Raw genomic sequence first — 20,813 nt, forward strand, 5'->3', positions numbered from 1 at the left:
TGGTCTTTGCCATCCCTACTTTTTCTTGCTGGGTGATTGCTTATCACCCAGCACTCCGTTTGCTGCACTTGATTCTTCCACTCTTTCAATACATTTTTTATTATTCAGTTAAAACAAAAGACCTGAAACCATTTATATATAACCGACTTGCTTCTTTCTTTATATGCTCTGTTTTGAGGGATTTAGCTGCTATTTTGGGTTGTGTTTTCATGGTTTATTTTTGTTTTGAGGTATCTGTTGCTGTTATTTTTCTTTGTTGAAGGAGGCGCCCGACTTCAACAAACAAAGATATTTTAGCTTTTACCTCCCATAAAATCAGTTTTTTTTTCTCCGGGATAAATACATCAAAGATATTTTATTGGCCTTTTTTTTCCTGCAGGTTTGCTGCTGGTGAAGATGAAAGTGATTTAATATTTCACCTACTCTTTTTATTTGGTATTTTAATTGATTTTTGTCTCCTATAAATTATATAATAATAGTCTCACGGATATATATATATATATATATATCAATTTTCTGTTTATTCGTGGTGATTTTGGTCTGGCAATCATATTGGTTCAATAGCCCAATGAATTGAAGCCAGCCCAATCCAAAACATATATGACTGGGTTTACCATAGTTACAAATATTAGCGATATTTTTTAAACTTTGAGGATTTATTATGAAATTTTTGGAAACCTAGTGGTTGGTAGGTGGGACGTTTAAGGTTCAAAACTTAGTGGTACGTTGAATAATAACTGGTGAGAGGGGGATCTGCCTAACCCCAGCTTGCTTTTCAAAACTATAAAAATAAAATAACTGACTTGCTTCTATGCTGGTGCCAACTGGTTCTTTGCCATATCTATCCGGGTCGACCCCAACCTAAATCCAGTTAATACTAAGACCTAATTATACTTGTGCCTGTAATCATAGTCACAAATATTGGACATTTATTTTGAAATCTCTCGATTTTATCATGAGATTTTCAAAAAGCAATGTAATCACGAGAAAAACATGATACTATCATGTTATTAATGCAAAATCTATATATTTTTTATATTTCAATGTTTTCTTATATTTTTATATACTTTTAAATTTTAAATATTGATATATATAATAACATAGAATATATATTTTTATATATAATATAATATAATGGGCTGACCTGACCTGATTAGGCCCACGGGCAGGGCGTAGATGAGATGGGGTTCCCAACGGGCCAGCCCGGCCTGGTCGGCCCAATCCATTGGCGGGCTGGGCTGGCACTTTGTTTTTTTGAATGGGGTCTGGCCTGTTGCCCACCCCTAACGGTAACTGTCTTAGCTTCAGCAGATTGTTGTAAGGCACAATCCGTCCATGGCAACGGTTTATCTGAACCGCTTTTAGACCGAGAATTAAGGTATGGAGAGAAATGGTATTAGGGAAACATTAACAAGCTTCTCATTCATACTAAACTCATTAGTTGAACAAGTCCACGCGGTGATTTTACCTTTTCTTTTCCCTTTTTTTTTTTTTTTTTTGAGGGTGGGCGGGTCTTGAAATGCAGTAGAAAGGTCTGAAACGTAATTGACTTTCAGGCATAAATTGAATCATCATGAGGTAACGTTTAATCTGTCAAATGAAGCAATCGTGAAAAAAAAGAGCCGCCAAATACTGTTTCAAAAGAGAAGGGGTCCATGAAATGGCGTCACGTTGGGGTACCAGTTTCAACTTTTTGAATTGAAATAAAATAGTGTTCCACACCTCTAGGGCGGTGATACAAATAGAGGTCGTGATGGAGAATGAGCTTACATTTTTTTTACTTTCATAAGAATTTTGGATTCTGATTTTATTTTAATTCAATTCAAGGACAATTGTAATTAATTTTGGATATTATGAACATTTAATTTTATTTTATGCATAGTTAATTAGTTGTTAAATTTCGAAATTCATAATTATATGTTTGCAAGTGTTCATGTAAAGTAACACGTCAAATTTTAGACCCGATAAATTTTTTTGTTGTATTTGTTAAAGTATTTTAAAAAGGTTTAAAAAAAAATCCATCATTTTCGGGTTATAAAAATTAAGGTGTTACAATATCTATCTAGGTGAACCCGAACCTAAATCCAATTATACTTGTGTCTATAATCATGGTCACAAATATTGGTCATTTTTTTGAAAAACCTCTCGATTTTATCATGAGATTTTCAAAAACCGATATAATCACAAGAAAAACATGATACTATCATGTTATTAATGCAAAATCTATATATTTTTTCATATTTCAATGTTTTCTTATATTTTTATATACTTTTAAATTTTAAATATTGATATATATATAATAACATAAAATATATTTTATAGATAATATAATATAATGGGCTGACCCGACCTGATTAGGCCCACGGGCAGGGCGTAGATGAGATGGGGTTCCCAACGGGCCAGCTTGGACCGGTCAACGGCACCCCTAAGGGTAACTATCTTAGCTTCAGCAGATTGTTGTAAGACACAATCTGTCCATGGCAACGATTTATCTGAACCGCTTTTAGACCGAGAATTAAGTTCTGCAGAGAAATGGTATTAGGGAAACATTAAGAAGCTTCTCTTTCATACTAAAACTCATTAGTTGAACAAAGTCCACTTGGTGATTTTACCTTTTCTTTTTTTTCTTTTTTCTTTTTTTTTGGGGGGGGGTGGGGTGGGGGGAGGGGGGTGGGCGGGTCTTGAAATGTAGTAGAAAGGTCTGAAATGTAATTGACTTTCAGGCATAAATTGAATCATCATGAGGTAACGTTTAATCTGTCAAATGAAGCAATCGTGAAAAAAAGAGCCACCAAATACTGTTTCAAAAGAGAAGGGGTCCATGAAATGGCGTTTTCTATTATTTGCTCGTTCCATATTCATGTTGGGGTACCAGATTCAACTTTTGAATTGAAATAAAATAGTGTTCCACACGTCTAGGGCGGTGATACAAATAGAGGATTGGTGACTCTTCTTGCAAACAAGGTCTTATTGCCTTACACCCATGGCTTCCACTTTTTGTTGCAATACAATAACCAGGCTCTCTCTTTTTGTTATCCTATTCCTCTACTTTGAAATCAATGCAGAGGCTGAAAACAGCAGAGTGAGTGTTTCTACGTAACCCAATACTAAGTTACAAATGTTATAAGGCCCTGTTTGGAATCTAGGCGCTGGAGGACCGAAGTGGGAAGTGTGGAATATTCATTGCCAAAGTAGTATGGGATGGATGTAGTTGTAGGAAATGATGAAACTGGGATGGTATTTGACACCTCCAGTTCCACATTTCACTTCCCACCTACATGAGGTGGTAGTTGCCAAATGCTACACCAGTTCCCACACCGGTGCCTACTCCGACGACCTTCCCAATGCTCTTCCAGTTATAATTTCAACTTTTCAGTTGCATTCCAGACGACTGCACAAGTTGAAGTGCTAAATCGTTAGCTGAACTGTTATACTTATCCCAAACAACCATGTGAATTTTCTAAAACCACAAATTTTGTGGATTCTGAAACTGCATCCTCAACTACCACCGACTGGAAGATTCCAAACAGGGCCTAAGTTTAATTCAAAAGCAGATCTGGTAATCGGCCGAGGGCCTTGGCGCAATAGATGGATGATGGATGTCATGCATCAAATTTATCTGTAACGGATGTGTGGCATTTAGTGATTGGACCAAGAACCTTTGTAATATACTTAGCCGGATCACTGGATCACCTTGAATTTAATTAGTCATTTTCTCATCAAGATTTGAAGTTTTTTTCATTAATGCAGGTTTACATTGTTTATTTGGGAGAGAGGCAACATGAAGATCCCCAGGTTGTTACCGGTTCGCACCATGACATGCTAACTAGGCTTTTTGGAAGGTATGGGCTCAATACAGAGTTTGTTCTTATTTGTTACGACGAAATTAACGTCATATGCATGGCTTTGCAGTAAGAAAGCAGCACTTGATTCAATCATATACAGTTACAAGCATGGCTTTTCTGGTTTTGCTGCAAAGCTTACAGAATCACAAGTCAGACTCATTTCAGGTACCAAAACCTTTTTCTAATGTAATGCCGTTTATAGCAAATGATCCAATGATCGATGTGGACCCTAATATGTGTCGCTCCGCTTCTGCATCATAGCTTGTTGACTGGAGATCATCACACCTCAAATTGCATGTTCACTCTCAGGATTCCTATGTGTGCTTTAGCACTTTCCGTTGACATTTGCATCCACGTTATGGTTCCATACAAAGTTTATATCATAGTTTTCCATATTTTTAAGCACTGCACATGATATTGCTGACAACCTTTCTAATAATTGCACATGAAGTAGCTTAAAAAAATTGAAGTAGCTTAAAAAGAATGAATGCAGAGAGTTGACACTTCCAACGACTACAATATAACAGCAGTTTCTTTTATTTTTTTTCTCAAGAAGTTGATCGTGATCATGCATTTTACCTACCAATCTTTTATTTTTTTGTTTATTACACGGAGAATCTGCACTCAAGGTCGCAGACTTGGCCTTGATGGTCTTAGCCTGCCGCACCTAAGGGTCACCATCCTGACTGCGTAAAACTGTGTGGGTGCCCCCTCGACCCTAAAAGAACCTCCTGCTTCAACTTGCCGAAGGGGGCGCCGCATGTGGAGGTATGAACTCAGGGTAGGGAAAGACCTCAATAACTACAAGAATCTGTGGCAACGACCATAAGAACATAAAAGTTTGTTTATGAGAAGCTGAAGGATTGCATTTGAACATTGTAGTGGTGCATGTGTGGTTAAAAACACCACACCTGCACTAATTTGCAGTGCGGTTTTTTTTTTCAGTTTTTTGGCATCAGGGTGCTAGATCTTATTGAACACCACACCTGCTCTTTTACTTTAATATAACAAGGAAAATCCACCATTATAGTTAGGCATACAGTTACGTGCCCAAAGATGTCACATTAATCGTGGTCCTGTTTCAATATCTACAATGTAAAACTCCAAGAGTACATCCCCCAGCACACGGGGGATAATTGTGTAGAGAAATGAAGGTAACAAAAATTCGTGCGGAAGCAATATAGAATCTAACAAAGGCACAATCAAATCACAACACAAAGTTTTACGTGGTTCGGTCAACACGACCTACATTCATGGGACACGAAAAGAATAATCAACTATAATAAGAGTAGAGAGTACAATGTAGAGAGTACAATGTCCAATAGCTTGCCCAGAACTAAAGAGAATAACAACAAAGAAATCACAGGAAGAGAGGAATACAAGATTACCTCTCGGGTGCACAACCCGAGTCAAAACCCACACCACAACCAACACCTCTCTCTGAGGATCAATGCGTGGTGATGAACCTTCTTCCTTCATCTTCTTCCCTCCACTCTCTCTCTCACTTCTTCTCTCTCTGCATGCTGCACACAGCCACTCAGCTCTTCTCCTACCATCACACAGCCTCTGTACCCCTATTTATAGATGGCATAGAGCCTTCTAGACTCATTCCAGAAACCGAAGGGGGTTTGGCCCTTCAACTTCCTCTGCATTAATGGGAAGTGGGTGGCTATTCTACTTCCCCACATCATTAATGGAGGGATAGGGCTGGCCCTTCAACTTCTCCTACATTAGTGAGAAGTGGTGGGTGGCTATTTCACTTCCCCACATCATTAATGAGGGATAGGGCTGGACCCAACAATCTCTCCCTCTAGCCCAAGGGGATACTTCAATTCAACTAATCAACTGGAGTCCATGCTGGTCAGCTGGCGACATGTATTTTGTTTCTCAATCGATAAGGCCTTTGTCAGCATATTTGCATCATTATCATTTATGGAGATCTTTGCAAGATAAAGTAAATTTTTTTCAAACACATATCGGATCCAATGGTACCTAATATCTATATGCTTTGACTTTGAGTGAAAACTCAGATTCTTGGCTAGATGAATGGCACTCTGAGTGTCGTAGTACACCAAGTACTTGTCTTGCTCTAAACTCAACTCCTTCAAGAATCTTTTCATCCACAGCATGTCTTTGCAAGCTTCTGTAAGAGCAATGTACTTTGCCTAAGTAGTAGACAAAACAATACACATTTACAATTTTGACTGTCATGACATAGCTCCCCCTGCAAAAGTGAGTACAAAACCTTATGTGGACTTCTTTGTATCAATATCTTCAGTCATATCTGCATCTGTGTAACCTGTCAAGATAGGTGGTCCACCCTCAAAGCTTAAACAAACTTTGAAGCTCCCTCTGAGATATCTAAAGATCCACTTTACTGCTGCTCAATACTTTTTTCCTGGATTTGCAAGAAATCTACTAGCAACACCTACTGCATATGTGATGTCTGGTCTCGTACATACCATCATGTACATCAAGCTTCCGACTGCTAAAGCATAAGGAACTTTCTTCATTTTTTCCTTCTCCTCATCACTTGACAGACTCTGCTTTGAGTTCAGCTTAAAGTAACCTGTAAAAGGAGAACCAACTGGCTTTGCATTATTCATATTGAACCTGTACAACACCTTCTCGATGTACTTCTCTTGTGATAACCATATCTTCTTGGTTTTTCTATCACGAGAGATCTGCATGCCCAATATTTCTTTTGTTGGCCCCATGTCCTTCATTGCAAAGGTCTTACTCAGTTCTTTCTTGAGCCTGTCAATTATAGACATATTTTTTTCAAGATAAGCATACCATCAACATATAACAAGAGAATAACAAAATTCTCACCGAACCATTTTATGTAGACACAATGATCTGAAGTCAATCTATTGTATCCATTTTCAGCTATAAATGAATCAAATTTCTTGTACTATTGTCTTGGAGCTTGCTTCAGTCCATACAAGCTCTTTTTCAACCTATAGACAAGATTTTCTTTACCTTTGACTTTGAAGCCTTCTGGTTGCTCCATGTATATCTTCTCCTCCAAATCACCATGGAGGAAAGCAAACTTCATATCTAGCTGCTCAATCTCCAAGTCCAGGCTAGCAGCAATACCTAGAGCAACACGAATAGAAGACATTTTAATAACAAGAGAGAAAATCTCTTCAAAGTCATTATCTTGCTTTTGACCAAAGCCTTTCACAACCAATCTGGCTTTGTACTTTGGTTGAGAACATTGTTCTTGAATCTTCAACCTGAAAACCCACTTGTTCTTCAAGGCCTTTCTGCCTTCTGGTAGTTTCACCAAGTCATAAGTGTGATTCTTCTGCAATGCATCAATCTCATCATGCATAGCTATTAGCCACTGCTCTTTCTGCTCACACTCATGTGCTTCCTGGTAACTCTCTGGTTCACCTGCATCAGTAAGCATCACATATTCATGTGGAGAATACCTTCTTGAAGGTTGTGACTCTCTGGAAGATCTTCTCAGTTGAGGTTCTAGAGGTGGTTGTTCTCCAACTTCTTCCTGCTCAACATGACCTACAAGTAAATCAACATCAGCCTCTGCATCATCTTCATGCACTGCTCTTCCTTCAACTTGTGTCACTGGAGAAGTAACTGAATTCAGGTGGATAGATCCACCTGCAGAAGGTTGAATTGGCACCTCTTTCTTGATATCTTCAAGTGTCTGGTCTTCAAAGAATACCACATCTTTGGATCTGAATACCTTCTACTTTTCTGGATCCCATAGCCTGTAGTCGAAATCAGCATCACCATATCCCAGAAAAATGCATTGCCTCATTTTATCATCAAGCTTAGACATCTTCTCCTTGAGGATATGTGCAAATGTCCTACATCCAAATACCCTCAGGTGCTTGTAGAACACATCATTTCCTGACCACACCCTATATGCAACATCATTTGCTAAGGCATGAGCAGGAGAAAAGTTGATCACATCAACTATTGTCCTTAAAGCCTCACCCCAGAATTTCTTTGGTAGCTTGGACTGCACAAGCATACACCTGATTCTTTCTGCAATTATACGGTTCATCTTTTCTGCAACTGCATTGCGCTGAGGTATACCTGGAACTGTCAACTCATGGTGAATTCTATGAATTTTACAATATTCATGGAATGGGCCTGTGTACTCGCCACCATTATCTGACCTGATGCATTTCAGCTATTTTCATGTTTTTCTCTCAACTATAGCATGGAATTGCTTGAATATATCAAGAACCTGATCCTTGGTTTTCAGAGGGTATGCCCAAACTTTCCTGAAGAAGTCATCTATAAAAGTAACAAAATAAAGTGCACCACTGAAAGTTTTCACATCAATAAAACCATTAACAATTTTTGTTCTCAGAGGACCACAAACATCAGTATAAACTCGCTCCAGAATGCGAGATTTTCTATGAAAGGCATTTCTAACAAAAGATAATCTATGTTGCTTATCAGCTAAGCAATAAACACACGGGTTTAGATGTGTACCTTTTAACTCTGGAAGTTGCTCCTCCTTAGCAAGAATTTGCAAGCTATTCTCACTCATGTGGCCTAATTGACTGTGCCACAAATCAATAGAAGAGTCCTCAGCTATATTCAATTGTCCCATGCATACCTTGTCTTCCATCTTATAAAGAGTACAACACCTCTTTCCTCCGGCCTGAACCAATGACCTGATGCTGAGTTTTCACTGTCCTTGGCTGAAAACATTGTTTCTGCCATCTTCATCAAGCTTTCCTACTGAAAGAAAATTCAACATTAAGTTTGAAACATGTCTGACATCCTTGAGCACCAATATGTACTCAAGACTGGTCTGGAGATGAATATTTTCAATTCCTACAATTTCTGATGTTCCTGTGTTTCACATTCGGACAACACCAAAATTATTGGTCCTGTATGTACTAAAATACTCTCTCTGTAGTGTAGCATGGTACGAGGCTCCTGTGTCTATGACCCAATCTATATTCTGGCACACACAGATACATGGATCATTAGTAGTAGACAAAATCACAAGCTCACCTTCAACTGTGGTTGTGGTATCTTCTTTGGTTTTTGATAATTCTGTCTCTTTTCTTTTTTTTTTCTTTTTTTTTGGCTCTTTGCACTGATTCTAGAAGTGCCCTTTCTTTTCACAATTATAGCAAATGGTGTCCTTCCTTGACCTGGACTTGATCTTATGTTTGTGATCATTTTTCCTGTCCTTTGATCGGCCCCTGCCTTTGGATGAACTCATCATCAATCCTTCACCAGAATCCTCATTTGGTGATGGTCTTCTCTTAATTTCATTTGAAATGAGTGTACCTGTGACCTCTTCCATATTCAATGTTTCTTTTCCATAAATTATGGTTGTCACAAGATGCTCATAGGACTGCGACAATAAGGTTAGTAACAACAAAGTTTTATCCTCATCTTTAAGTTTAATATTCAAACTAAACAGACCAACAATAATCTTATTAAATACACAGAGATGGTCAAGAATAGAAATACCTTCCTTTATACGAAGACTATAAAATTGTTTCTTGAGGTGTAACTTGTTGGACAAGTTCTTTGTCATATAGAGGCTCTCTAGCCACAACCACAATCCTGCCATTGTTCTCTCTTCCATCACGTTACACATGACTTCATCTGATAGACACAACTCAATCACACCAGCGGCCCTCAAATCAAGGTCATCTCATTTATCATCGGTCATGGTTTATGGCTTAGTCGTCTTCCCGACAAGGGCCTTGTGCAACCCTTGTTGTGCAAGTAGAGCCTTCACCCTTCTTTGCCATAAAGAGAAGTTTTCTTTGCCATCAAACCTCTTCACCTCAAACTTGAAGCTAACTGACTTAGAAGACATGGCTTTTCACGAACCAGCTCTAATACCACTTGTAGAGAAATGAGGGTAAAAAAAAATCGCGCGGAAGAAATATAGGATCTAACAAAGGCACAATCAAATCACAACACAAAGGTTTACGTGGTTCGGTCAACACGACCTACTTCCACGGGGCACAGAGAGAATAATCCACTATAATAAGAGTAGAGAGTACAATATAGAGAGTACAACGTCCAATAGTTTGCCCAAAGCTAAAGAGAATAATAACAAAGGAATCACAGGAAGAGAGTGATACAAGATTACCTCTCGGGTGCACAACTCGAGTCAAAACCCACACCACAACCAACACTTCTCTCTAAGGATCAATGCGTGGTGATGAATCTTTTTCCTTCCTCTTCTTCTCTCCACACTTTCTCTCTCACTTCTTCTCTCTCTGCACGCTGCATACAGCCACTTTGCTCACAATACTCTGCTCTTCTCCCACCAGCACACAGCCTCTGCACCCCTATTTATAGATGGCATAGAGCCTTCTAGACTCATTCCAGAAACCAAAGGGGTTTTGGCCCTTCAACTTTTTCTGCATTAATGGGAAGTGGGTGGCTATTCCACTTCCCCACATCATTAATGGAGAGATAGGGCTGACCCTTCAACTTCTCCTGCATTAATGAGAAGTAGTGGGTGGCTATTACACTTCCCTACATCATTAATGAGGGATACAGCTGGACCCAACAAATTGCTCGTTGGCTTCAATCTTGAGGTAAGGGATGCACACCCGGGGTATCGATCTCATGACACCCTTCAACTTGAATGTCTTAAGCCAATCCACATAGTCAGACGTGTGAAGCCCTTCTGGGACCATACCTGCTCTTTGTATAAGTATGTTTTATTAATTCAAGAGAATAAAATTACAGAACATTTTAGCATACAGATTTATGTATCATTATCAAATTTTACAGAGTTTCCCGAAGTTGTTCATGTGATACCAAGCCAAACTCACAAGCTTCACACAACCCGAAGTTGGGATTATCTGGGACTCCATCATGGGACACCAAACTCTCTTCTCTCCACTACCAACTATGGAGATGGTGTGATCATTGGAGTCATAGATACTGGTCAGTCATATCTTCTCTCCACCAAGCATGTATAAGCTTCGCAGATGGTCCTAACCGATTTCATATGTAAATCACCTTAGGAATTTGGCCCGAGTCCAAAAGCTTCAACGATCAAGGATTAGGCCCGATTCCTTCAAAATGGAAAGGTATCTGCCAGAAAGGAGAACACTTCAATGTTTCAAACTGCAACAGAAAGATAATTGGTGCTCGGTTTTTCGCCAAAGCAATTATTGCCAAACAAGGAAAGCCACCATTGTCTCCTAGAAACACAGAGTATCTATCTCCAAGAGATGCAAATGGCCATGGGACGCACACAGCCTCAACTGCAGCTGGCTCATTCGTACGCAATGCGAATTATGGGGGCTTAGGCCTTGGATTGGCAAGAGGAGGTGCGCCTCATGCTCGCTTGGCCATCTACAAAGCCTGTTGGGGTCCCGGCAGCTGTGAAGCTGCAGACATGTTGGCAGCCTTCGACAGCGCCATAAGTGATGGCGTTGATATCATCTCTGTCTCTGTGGGCACAGACCAACCTCCTCAGCCGGGCTACCTTGATAACCGGAATGACAGGTCGATCGGCGCATTCCATGCAGTGGCTAGAGGCATCATAGTTATTTGTTCCGGAGGCAATGCGGGGCCGTTCCCTCAAAAGGTCACCAATGGAGCACCTTGGATCTTGACAGTGGCTGCGAGCACCATTGATCGCTCATTTCCTACTGCTGTCAGACTGGGCAACAACCGCACATTCATTGTAAGTTTTCAGAGATATACAGACATTTTTGTTATGTCTTTAATCTTTTGCAAAGTATAAGGCATTTTGATTTTCACATGGTGAAGGGCCAATCCATCTACTTAGGAAAAAGAGAGGACCATTCCAGAAGATTAGTCTTTTCTAACGACATTGCCAACGACAATGCAACCTATACCTCCAGCATCAGGTAATGTTATATTTCTATGGATTTGTATCACTTCTTTAACGGGTAATGCTGATCAAAAACATCTTGATTACGGGTGCTAGTCTTTTGACCCATCCAAGGCACAGTTAACTCAACCAATCCGATCAAGATGTTGCATGACTCGGACCTAAATGACCCAGTCCATGTCATGCAAGTGAGCTTCGTCTACTCTGCACACACTCCCTGATGCAATTTTGAGTTGGCATGGTTGAAATAAAAGTGAATCAATGCCAACACAAATCTCGTTCTCAGGAAAATTACAAAAAATTCTCATTAATATGATGATAAAACTATGTCATTTTCAACCATCACATTTTTAACCAATATCTTGGCTATTAAACGTGATAAAATCACAATGGTCATTGACATTTATGGCATAGATCCATACCAAATTTTGGTAATTCTATGCGCCCGTTATTTCTTAGGGATTAACTTCTAAGAAAACTTCAAAACTTATATTTATATTGTTTCTCTTCCTCTCCCATCTCAGTTGTGATACAGGATCTCTGAATTCCACATTAGCAGCAGGGAATATAGTCCTCTGTTTCTCAGGTGCCAATGCCCTAAGAGAACAATACGACACCGCATTATCCACCATATTCAATGCAGGAGGAGCTGGTATCATCTTCGCAATGCACACGTCTAACCTCTTTTCCCCCTGCCCTCTTATATCATGTGTTCAAGTGGATTATGAGATCGGAACTGAAATCCTTGCCTATATTAAATCTACAAGGTGAGCATTTTATTCCTTTCTAATTAAGTTTTTTTCAAGCAAAACATTGTGTTGGGAACAACAAAAGGCTTCCAAATTAGTTGCTTTCTTCTTGCTCAACTAGTCGATGATCATGCACACTGGACTGCAGATCCCCAATAGCAAAGGTGAGCCTTACACATGATGTTGTTGGAAAAGTGTCCTCTCCAAAGGTAGCATTTTTCTCTTCACGAGGACCTAATTCCCTGTCACTTGACATCTTAAAGGTAGTTATCAGCATCCACGAACACTACATTCTTCTATCTTTTTTGCTTTCTTTCAATTTTTCCCCAGCAAAGCATATGATGATCTGTCTTGACCATGACAATTCTAAGTTAAGTTTATTGCTCCAGCCTGACGTAGCTGCTCCAGGAGTCAATATCTTAGCGGCAGGGCTAGACTTCAATCCTTACTTCTTCAATTCTGGAACCTCCATGGCATGCCCTCATGTCTCTGGAATAGCAGCATTGCTCAAGTCCTTACATCCCCACTGGAGTCCAGCAGCCATAAAGTCTGCCATAGTCACTACAGGTTCATGCCTTTACAATCATCACTTCCATTTGAATCTTCTGTTTCTCTGTTGTAGTTTCTATACTTGTTCTTGCTCTTAGTAGTGAACGTGTGTCTGCAGCCTCAGTAAACAATGGATACGGGGAGCCCATCACAGCTGAAGGTGGCCCTCGCAAGCTTGCCGATCCTTTCGATTATGGAGGTGGACATGTCAACCCCAACAGAGCAGCAAGCCCTGGCTTGGTTTATGATATGGACACTGCAGACTACGTTCAGTTCCTCTGCTCTCTAGGTTATAGCAGTTCTGCAATCAGTCGCTTAACTGTTAAGGCAACATCATGTGGACCGAGAAAATTAGTTTCGGACCTTAACCTCCCTTCTATTTCCATCTCCAATCTTAAGAAAACCACCACAGTAGTGAGAACAGTTACAAATGTTGGTCCAGTTCATTCTACTTACAGAGCCAAAGTTGAAGCTCCCCCCGGTGTGAGGATTACCCTACAGCCTCGGGTGCTATCCTTCAATGAAACCGTTAGAACTTCAACTTTCAGAGTGACATTCTCGCCAACCCATGTAATACAAGGCGATTTCTCCTTTGGCAGCCTCACTTGGACAGATGGAAAGCACGTTGTTCGCATTCCCCTCATTATCCGGGTGGTGATTCAAGATTCTTATGCTGATATCTCCTAATTGTAAAAATATCTTCTTATGATTTGTTATAAACTTGGAGAAAATAAGAATAAAACATGATTGTGCCGAAGATCCTTTTTTCTTAAATATGGGGGCGCCGTTTGTAAGTTTTGACCATCCTTTGCCCAAGGGAAAGGTAAAGTCAAAACAGATTTTTCAATCTTCGTAGCTCGGATTGCACCACCGCGGATTCAGATTTGCACAAAGATATAAAAAAGTATATAAGTAACCAATCAAAAGAACAAATAAAATTGAAATAAACAGATTAGGAATCTGAAAAATACCTTTTTCGGACTCAGAAGTCTATTTAGCCTTTCGGCTCTTTTTTGTCTGTCAGCACCTCTAAGTAGGTATGATTATTCTTCAATGGCATCGTGATAGAATGCAAGTAGGACTTAAGGAGGCTTGATCTTGCAGGGCTAGCACTTGGGTACGTGATTTTCATAAGATCATATTATAGGGGTAAGCCCATATTTATAGAGTTCAAAACATGATATAGATCATTGGAATTTCTGAGTCTAGATTTAACTCAAATGGATCTAGGTCTATCTTAAATGTGGGATAAGACTTATCCCAGAGAGTCCTCTCGGATGAAGGTTTGTCCAAAAAGAGTCATTCCTCCCCGAAAAATGTGCAGGGCATTGAAAAAAAATAGGGATAAGCCTCAAAGCTTATCTCTACATTCGGCATAGTGAATGAAAAAGTAGCTATGTCATCCCCATGGTGGACGACACTTCCGTTCTGCCCTCCGCAATACCGGACGGTGGTCCATTCTACCATCTTGTAATGGATGACAGTTTGGAAAGCCATTCTCTAGATGGACGACAAAATCTTCTTTGACGTCTAAGTTTTGGGGGGTTGCCTGATTCTTATTGGGTACCTGTAAACACTTGAGTGGACATCGGTAATTGGGCATCGTAAAATTTTGGTGTCTACATATGCCCCTCTTTATCATTAGTCGATGTGATTCAATTCATGACAAATAAATAGATATGCCAAAATTTTAAAATACAATTGAGTTGTCGAGACTGTTCTTAGTTTCGCCGAATGAGGTGGTGTCAGTTTGAAAATCATTGAGTTTTGAGGACCGTTTGAGTCCTACCGAACAAGGTCAAGCCAGTGTTTTTGAAAAAAAATGGGTTATCGAGACCATGATTCATCTCACCAAACGAGATCGGGCCAACATTTTTTAAGGACAAATTGGGTTGTCAAGACCGTGATTGGTCTTGCCGAACAAAGACTCCATGAGACTTACCTAAGGACAAGAGGTTCACTTAAATGCATTCTTATCAAACTCTAGCTATTCAAACTTTAAGCCTTAGTGGAGACCATTAGACCAAACAAGAATACCTGGAGACTTAATCTCATATCTCCATAACTAATGAAGCTGAGTGTTGCTATCTTATACAAACCTAAGAGGATAAATGTCTAAAGTATAGGAATCTCAAGTGCAGAAATCAACTTCTTAAGAAAGTTTTAATTTTATATGATTAATTATCCATGGCTATCATAGCTACCCACTCTACTACAAATGCATGAATCTCACTGCATATTATAAAAGATCATTGCATGCATCAAAGAGTCTAACCATATGGATCTTGAGTCTCAAGAGTACATAGAAAGATATGCCATTTCTTTGGCACCACTAAACCGAAGTATGCCTCACTCCCCTCGCTAGGGCATAAATTCTTACATCTAAATTGATCATCTTATGAAGGATATCTCCACCCTAAGACCTTACTAGGCCAACTCTACCCTATCCATGAACCCACAAGAGGTCTAGGATTCCTGATGTTTGCCCTCACAATTTTTCAAAAAGAAAATCATCAAAAGGCATCAAAAATCAAAACGGGCATAAAAGGCATAAAAGAGAGACACATTCCTCTTGTGCTACCTATGCCTGAAGCCCAATATTTTCTCTCTCTATTACAAATAAAGTAGTTCTTGAACTGACCTGACCTCATTTGGTGATACCCATAATAGTCTCTACATCCTGGTTCTTTTTCCTTTTTGACACTAGCACTAACCTCGCTCAGCAAAACCATCAAATAGTTTCAATAATCCAGTTGTCTCTGCATTGGCACCAACTTCATTCGACAAGAACACCAAACGGACTTGGAAATCCAATTATCCTCGAACTCATCTAACCTTTCTTGGTGAGACTCATAATGGTCTCAACAATCTAACTCCTCCCTTCGAATGCTGGCACCGACCTCGTTTGGCGAGGCCAATTACAGTCTCGTCAACCTAGTTTTTTCTTTAAAAACATTGGTCCAACCTTGTTCGGCGGGATCTAAATGGTCTCCAAGACCTAGTGGTTTTCAAACTGGACCGACCTTATTCAACAAGACCAATCACAGTCTCAACGACTTAGTTTTTCCTTTAAAAACATTGGCTCAACCTCATTCGATAGAACACAAACAGTCCCCAAAACCCAGTGGTTTTTAAACTAACCCAACCAACTTGGAAGGGCTTATTTCTCACTTTTGCCATCTTTTGACATGATGCCTAGCGACCATGGGTCTCATGGCTTCCCGATCTAAGAGAGATGCCTCTAGCTATCCAATAATTGCCTCTAAAGACTATATGACCGAAGCCTACCACCTTGCCATAGGTCTACAAGTAGGTATTGGCTTTCTCCTAGCACACATTTTTTTCTTCTAACCTTTACCCCTAAGGCAGTCTCATGACTAGAGCCTGCTACCTCGTCATGGACTTGGAGTAGGTGTTAGCTTAAATATACTGCTTTTTTTGTGCTTTGCTATATATATATATATATATATATATATATATATATATATATATATATATATATATATATATATATATATATATATATATTCTTTTTTCATATTTTTTCAATGTCATTCCCTATCGAGATAAAAGAAAAGGACTCCTCAAAGAGCCAACCTATGAAGCAGATTAGCATTAAAGACATTCAACACCCAACCCTTTTCAGGGGAGTTGGTTGCCTAAGTGGATTTTCATTAGATCTATATTCATGCATCGATAATAATCCCATACTCCTATAATTCATCCTTATATGTTCATGGGTTGGAATCATTGAATTAAATTACCTTGGCCTCACTGTGTTACTTTCTTATCTTTTTTAAGACCTTGATGTCTTATATGGTAGACTTTTAGGTGTAGAGACATACTTGAAGGAATGACCATTCTGGAAAGAGCTAGATCCATTTTGAGAGAAGATCATTGACCTTTAATGATCTTTCAATGATATGCATAACATCATGATGAAGTTATATCTTCCTATAACTATTGGAGTCAAGTTGGACTGAACTACTAAGATTGTTCTGGGTCTTGTCGTAAAAGGTCAGACTAGTTCAAGGACAACTAGATGTGGAGATCGTTGTGGTCTCGTCAAACGAGGTCAAGCTAGTATCCAAAAAAATTAGGATATAGTGACTATTGTGAGTCCCACTAGACGAGGTTGGGCTAGTGTCCAGAGGTAAACCAGACTTTTAAGACAAATTGGGTCTTGTTGAACAAGGTCGAGTCAGTTTAGGATTGACTCTTTATATGTTTGGTTGCTAGAGGTCTCTTCTTATTTAAGATGTTTGGACTTTCGATGACTTTACGATGCCCTATTCATGGGTTTTAGGTAGGTTCAGACTCCTTTGACATGCCCCCACATGATTTTGATAGAAATACATAATTGAGAATGGTTTGAAAATAGAAGAAGGGTTTGATAAGAACTTGTCAAGAGAAATAGCATGCTCATGCAACAAAGAGGATAGCTTGGACCCTGAGAGAAGAAAATATTTTTATCTTTTTTTCTATTTTTTTGGATTTTTAAAAATATTTTACTTTTTTGAATTTTCAAAACTTTTCTATTTTCTTTTACTTTTTAAATTTCTTTGAATTTTTTAAAAGACTATTTTATAAAATCCATGTTTTAAAGGCTTAACTGGGGTCGTGCGATGGTGATTCGTGCTAGATGTCATTTTTCCTCCACACTGATGTGGCTCTGCCCTGATCGGTGGTCGTCTTGTTTTGAGTATGTTGGTCTTTTCTAGAAGGAGGGATGGAAAGGCCTTGATTGTTGTATGAATTTTGTGAGCCCAAGTTGAGTTGATGTAAAGGAAGTGTCCATCATGTATTTTTAGATGCAACCAGACTCTCCACTGAACTGATGATGGTAAACCCCTTTCTGAAGTGATCTTTTAGGACCTATGCGAGCTTTTCTCTTTTGCCATTTTTTTGTTCAGGTCCTTTATAACCTAGACCATGGGTTCTCTTTCTAGGTATGGTTGAGGGTGGCTTTGTGATGCTCTGCAGGTTTCTGCCAAATTTTTTGAAAGGTTGGTACCCCATGTATAAGGTGATTTTTCACCCGTTGAGGCATTTAGAGACTTGTTTGTACTGATTATGGCCTCTAAATTGAGAATCGTCTATCCTCTCTTTATGCTTGGTGTTTTTTGGCCAAGAGATGATTTGGTGAAGAAATAAGGGTATACCCTTGTTGACTTGGTTTTTCCCACCTCCTGAACATTTCTTCTTGAGTGAGAGCACAAAGCGATAGTCTTTTTATAAAATGTGATCTTTCTTGCAGGATACGGGAGAGGAGACCCTGGTGTGATTGTTTGGTGGGTCCAGACAGATCACAATTATCTTATAAGACCTTCCTGAAATTTCTTTCTTCTCCTGTAGGACATATCTTCTTTGTACTTTCATGCTCCCTTGGTAGCACACTTAGAGAATCGCAGATGGCTAGCAAGGACTATCACTGCATGAGATGACTCGAAGAATGCAGACCACCATGTTGGTGGACGCACATTGACCTGTCTCAGGAACCATTCCTCTTTGGGCTCATAAGCTTGGACTTCTTCCTCTTCATTGTGATTCATGTTCTTATTTTCTTGAAATTGTTTTTACTCTTAGTTTATAAGGAGGTCACCACTTTCGATGTTGTCATGGATAATGTGTCGGAGGATAAAACATTTCTAGTTATCGTGTCTCATAGCTCTGTGGTACTGATAGTACTTAGCTGAGACCTTTCCTTTCATTTATGGTGGATTCGATACCTCAGGCAAATTCACCAACCCGTCCTTCAACAAGAGATCCAATACATCTGACCGGGCTTGTTGAAACTTGAAGAACACTTTGTCTTTCGTCCATTTTGGGTTCCCACCATATCCATTTTCATTTGAATTCACATTCTTTAAGGTGGTTTTTTGGTTGCTCACCTTTTGACCCTTATTGCCCTATTTTTGGTGGCCTTGGACAACATTGACCTGACCCTTGGCTGAGTCTGACTTCCTATAAATGTTGTCTTTGTTCTTGTTATACATTCCTCTTGCCTACCTCAAAGGCAGCAGCCTTCTTGATAAGTTTAATGCATGTTTTAACTTAAACCATATTGATCAGTCTCCTAAGAGGTTGGGAGAAGTTATCCATTACTATGACTAAGGCATGAAAGTTAGAGATTGACTCCTTGATTCTATTGGCCATGGACCGCTATCTATTTATGAACTCATGGGTACTTTCATCATTCTTTTGCTTTAGGTAATAAAGTTGGCTTATGGTAGGGAGGGCCTCAACATTAAATATTATCCTCTCTATCAATAGGTTGATGACCTGCTTAAATTCTTTGACATTTTGTAGGTTCAGGGTGACAAACCATTCTAGTGCCTTTCCCTTCAAGCTTCTAGAGAACCAGTTGATTAGTCTCCTATCATTGTTTTGATATTTGGCCATACTTTTTATGAATAAGGACAAGTGAGTCCTTGGGTCCTCCTTTTCACTGAACTTTAGAAATTTTGGAGGGGTCTCATCATCATATTCCTCTGGCGGGAAGTCATCCATAGAGTATTGATGTCTTTTTTGAAAAATTGTTGTAGTTTTGAAAAGATTTTTTTAAATAAAGAACTTGTGAAAACCAGACATCAAATAATAAAAACTGGTTCTCACTTACGGTAGACTCTGGGTCGAACTCAAGGAACGAGAATATTTTGTATTCAAACAAACAATTAAACTATTTTTTATTACCGAAAATGGAAAAAGTACAAAGAAAAGTAAACTACTTGGCTATTACACTGAATGAATACCCTACGCAGAGGGCTTAAAAGACATTATTTACAAACCCAGAATTAAATTCCTAAATTCTAAAATAAAAGCAAAAATATTCTACTCTTGTGCTTCCGTGTCACTTGATCACTTTCGCTCCACTCCTGTGTGATCCTGCACAAGTCAAACGAACACAAGCAGTACAAGAAATAGAAATAAAAACTATACTAAGCAGATTATACTAATTAAATGCTAAAAACATGAAAGAAATAAGTAAAGAAATCTAAATGACAATTTTAAATGAAAATGAATTCTAATTAAATCTAACTAACTAATTACTGATTACCAACTAATTACGCTGCTAATTAATTATTCAAGTAACTCAATTACAAACTAATACCTAGTTAATAAAACAGGAAGTGATATATTGAAAAACACAGATTGCACTAACAAGAATTCGATATAAAAAAATTTGAATGTAAAAAAAATAAAGAAATGAATTATAACAAAATCTGGAAGCAAAATGATTAAAAGAAAGGGAAATGAATTGTTTAAAAGACCAAAAATCACAAATTAAGTAAACATGAAATCGAAAGGTGAGAAAACAGAAATTCAGCATAGTAAAAAAAATATTTAGATAATCAGAAAATGAACAAACAGGAATTCAGAATAACAAACAAAACAAAGAATACGATAAAAAAAAGAAAACTGGAAAATGATTTAAAAAAATCAGGAAATAGAAAACAGGAAATGGAAAACTGGAAAACAGGGAATCGGTTTCAAAAACTGAAAAATGAAATAACTAAAATAGGAAATGACTTTGTAAGAAAAAACAGGAAAGAAATAAAATGAATTAGAAAAAAAAATAGGAAATCTGATAATGAATCAAAACAAAAATTGAAAATGACAAAAATAACAATAAAAATAAAGAAAATTGGATGAATGATCAACAAAAAATCATATGCGATGAAAAACAAAACAAAATAGAGAATGAAAGCAAACAGGAAAAACAGGGAATCATTTGACGAACAGGAAATGGAAAAACTGAGGAAAAGTAGGAAATTACAGAGAAAAAAAATTGAAACAGGCAATCAAATGATGAACAACAATAGATGGGTTAAAAAA

The 20,813-nt window shown here is 38.5% G+C and overlaps 1 protein-coding gene across 1 annotated transcript; it reads left to right on the forward strand.

Moving 5' to 3' along the window:
- The first annotated feature begins 3,744 nt into the window (after positions 1 to 3,744).
- LOC149840097 (subtilisin-like protease SBT3.9) lies at positions 3,745 to 13,703 on the forward strand. Its single transcript, XM_090004997.1, has 9 exons — positions 3,745 to 3,842; positions 3,913 to 4,010; positions 10,605 to 10,760; positions 10,841 to 11,508; positions 11,595 to 11,695; positions 12,204 to 12,446; positions 12,577 to 12,691; positions 12,818 to 12,995; positions 13,096 to 13,703. The coding sequence occupies exons 1-9, from the start codon at positions 3,745 to 3,747 to the stop codon at positions 13,662 to 13,664; spliced, it is 2,226 nt and encodes a 741-aa protein (XP_089861123.1). The 3' UTR covers positions 13,665 to 13,703.
- Positions 13,704 to 20,813: the final 7,110 nt, after the last annotated feature.

Source organism: Nuphar pumila, chromosome 4 (assembly GCF_984573655.1).
Source record: "Nuphar pumila chromosome 4, dmNupPumi1.hap1.1, whole genome shotgun sequence".
Taxonomy (NCBI): Eukaryota; Viridiplantae; Streptophyta; class Magnoliopsida; order Nymphaeales; family Nymphaeaceae; genus Nuphar; species Nuphar pumila.

Excerpts from the sequence above, each read along its gene's own strand:
- LOC149840097 (XM_090004997.1), top strand. The coding sequence starts at position 3,745 with ATGCAGGTTTACATTGTTTATTTGGGAGAGAGGCAACATGAAGATCCC. Across the intron at positions 11,696-12,203 it reads ACCTATACCTCCAGCATCAG|TTGTGATACAGGATCTCTGA; the intron begins GTAATGTTATAT and ends CTCCCATCTCAG. Across the intron at positions 12,447-12,576 it reads GCCTATATTAAATCTACAAG|ATCCCCAATAGCAAAGGTGA; the intron begins GTGAGCATTTTA and ends ACTGGACTGCAG.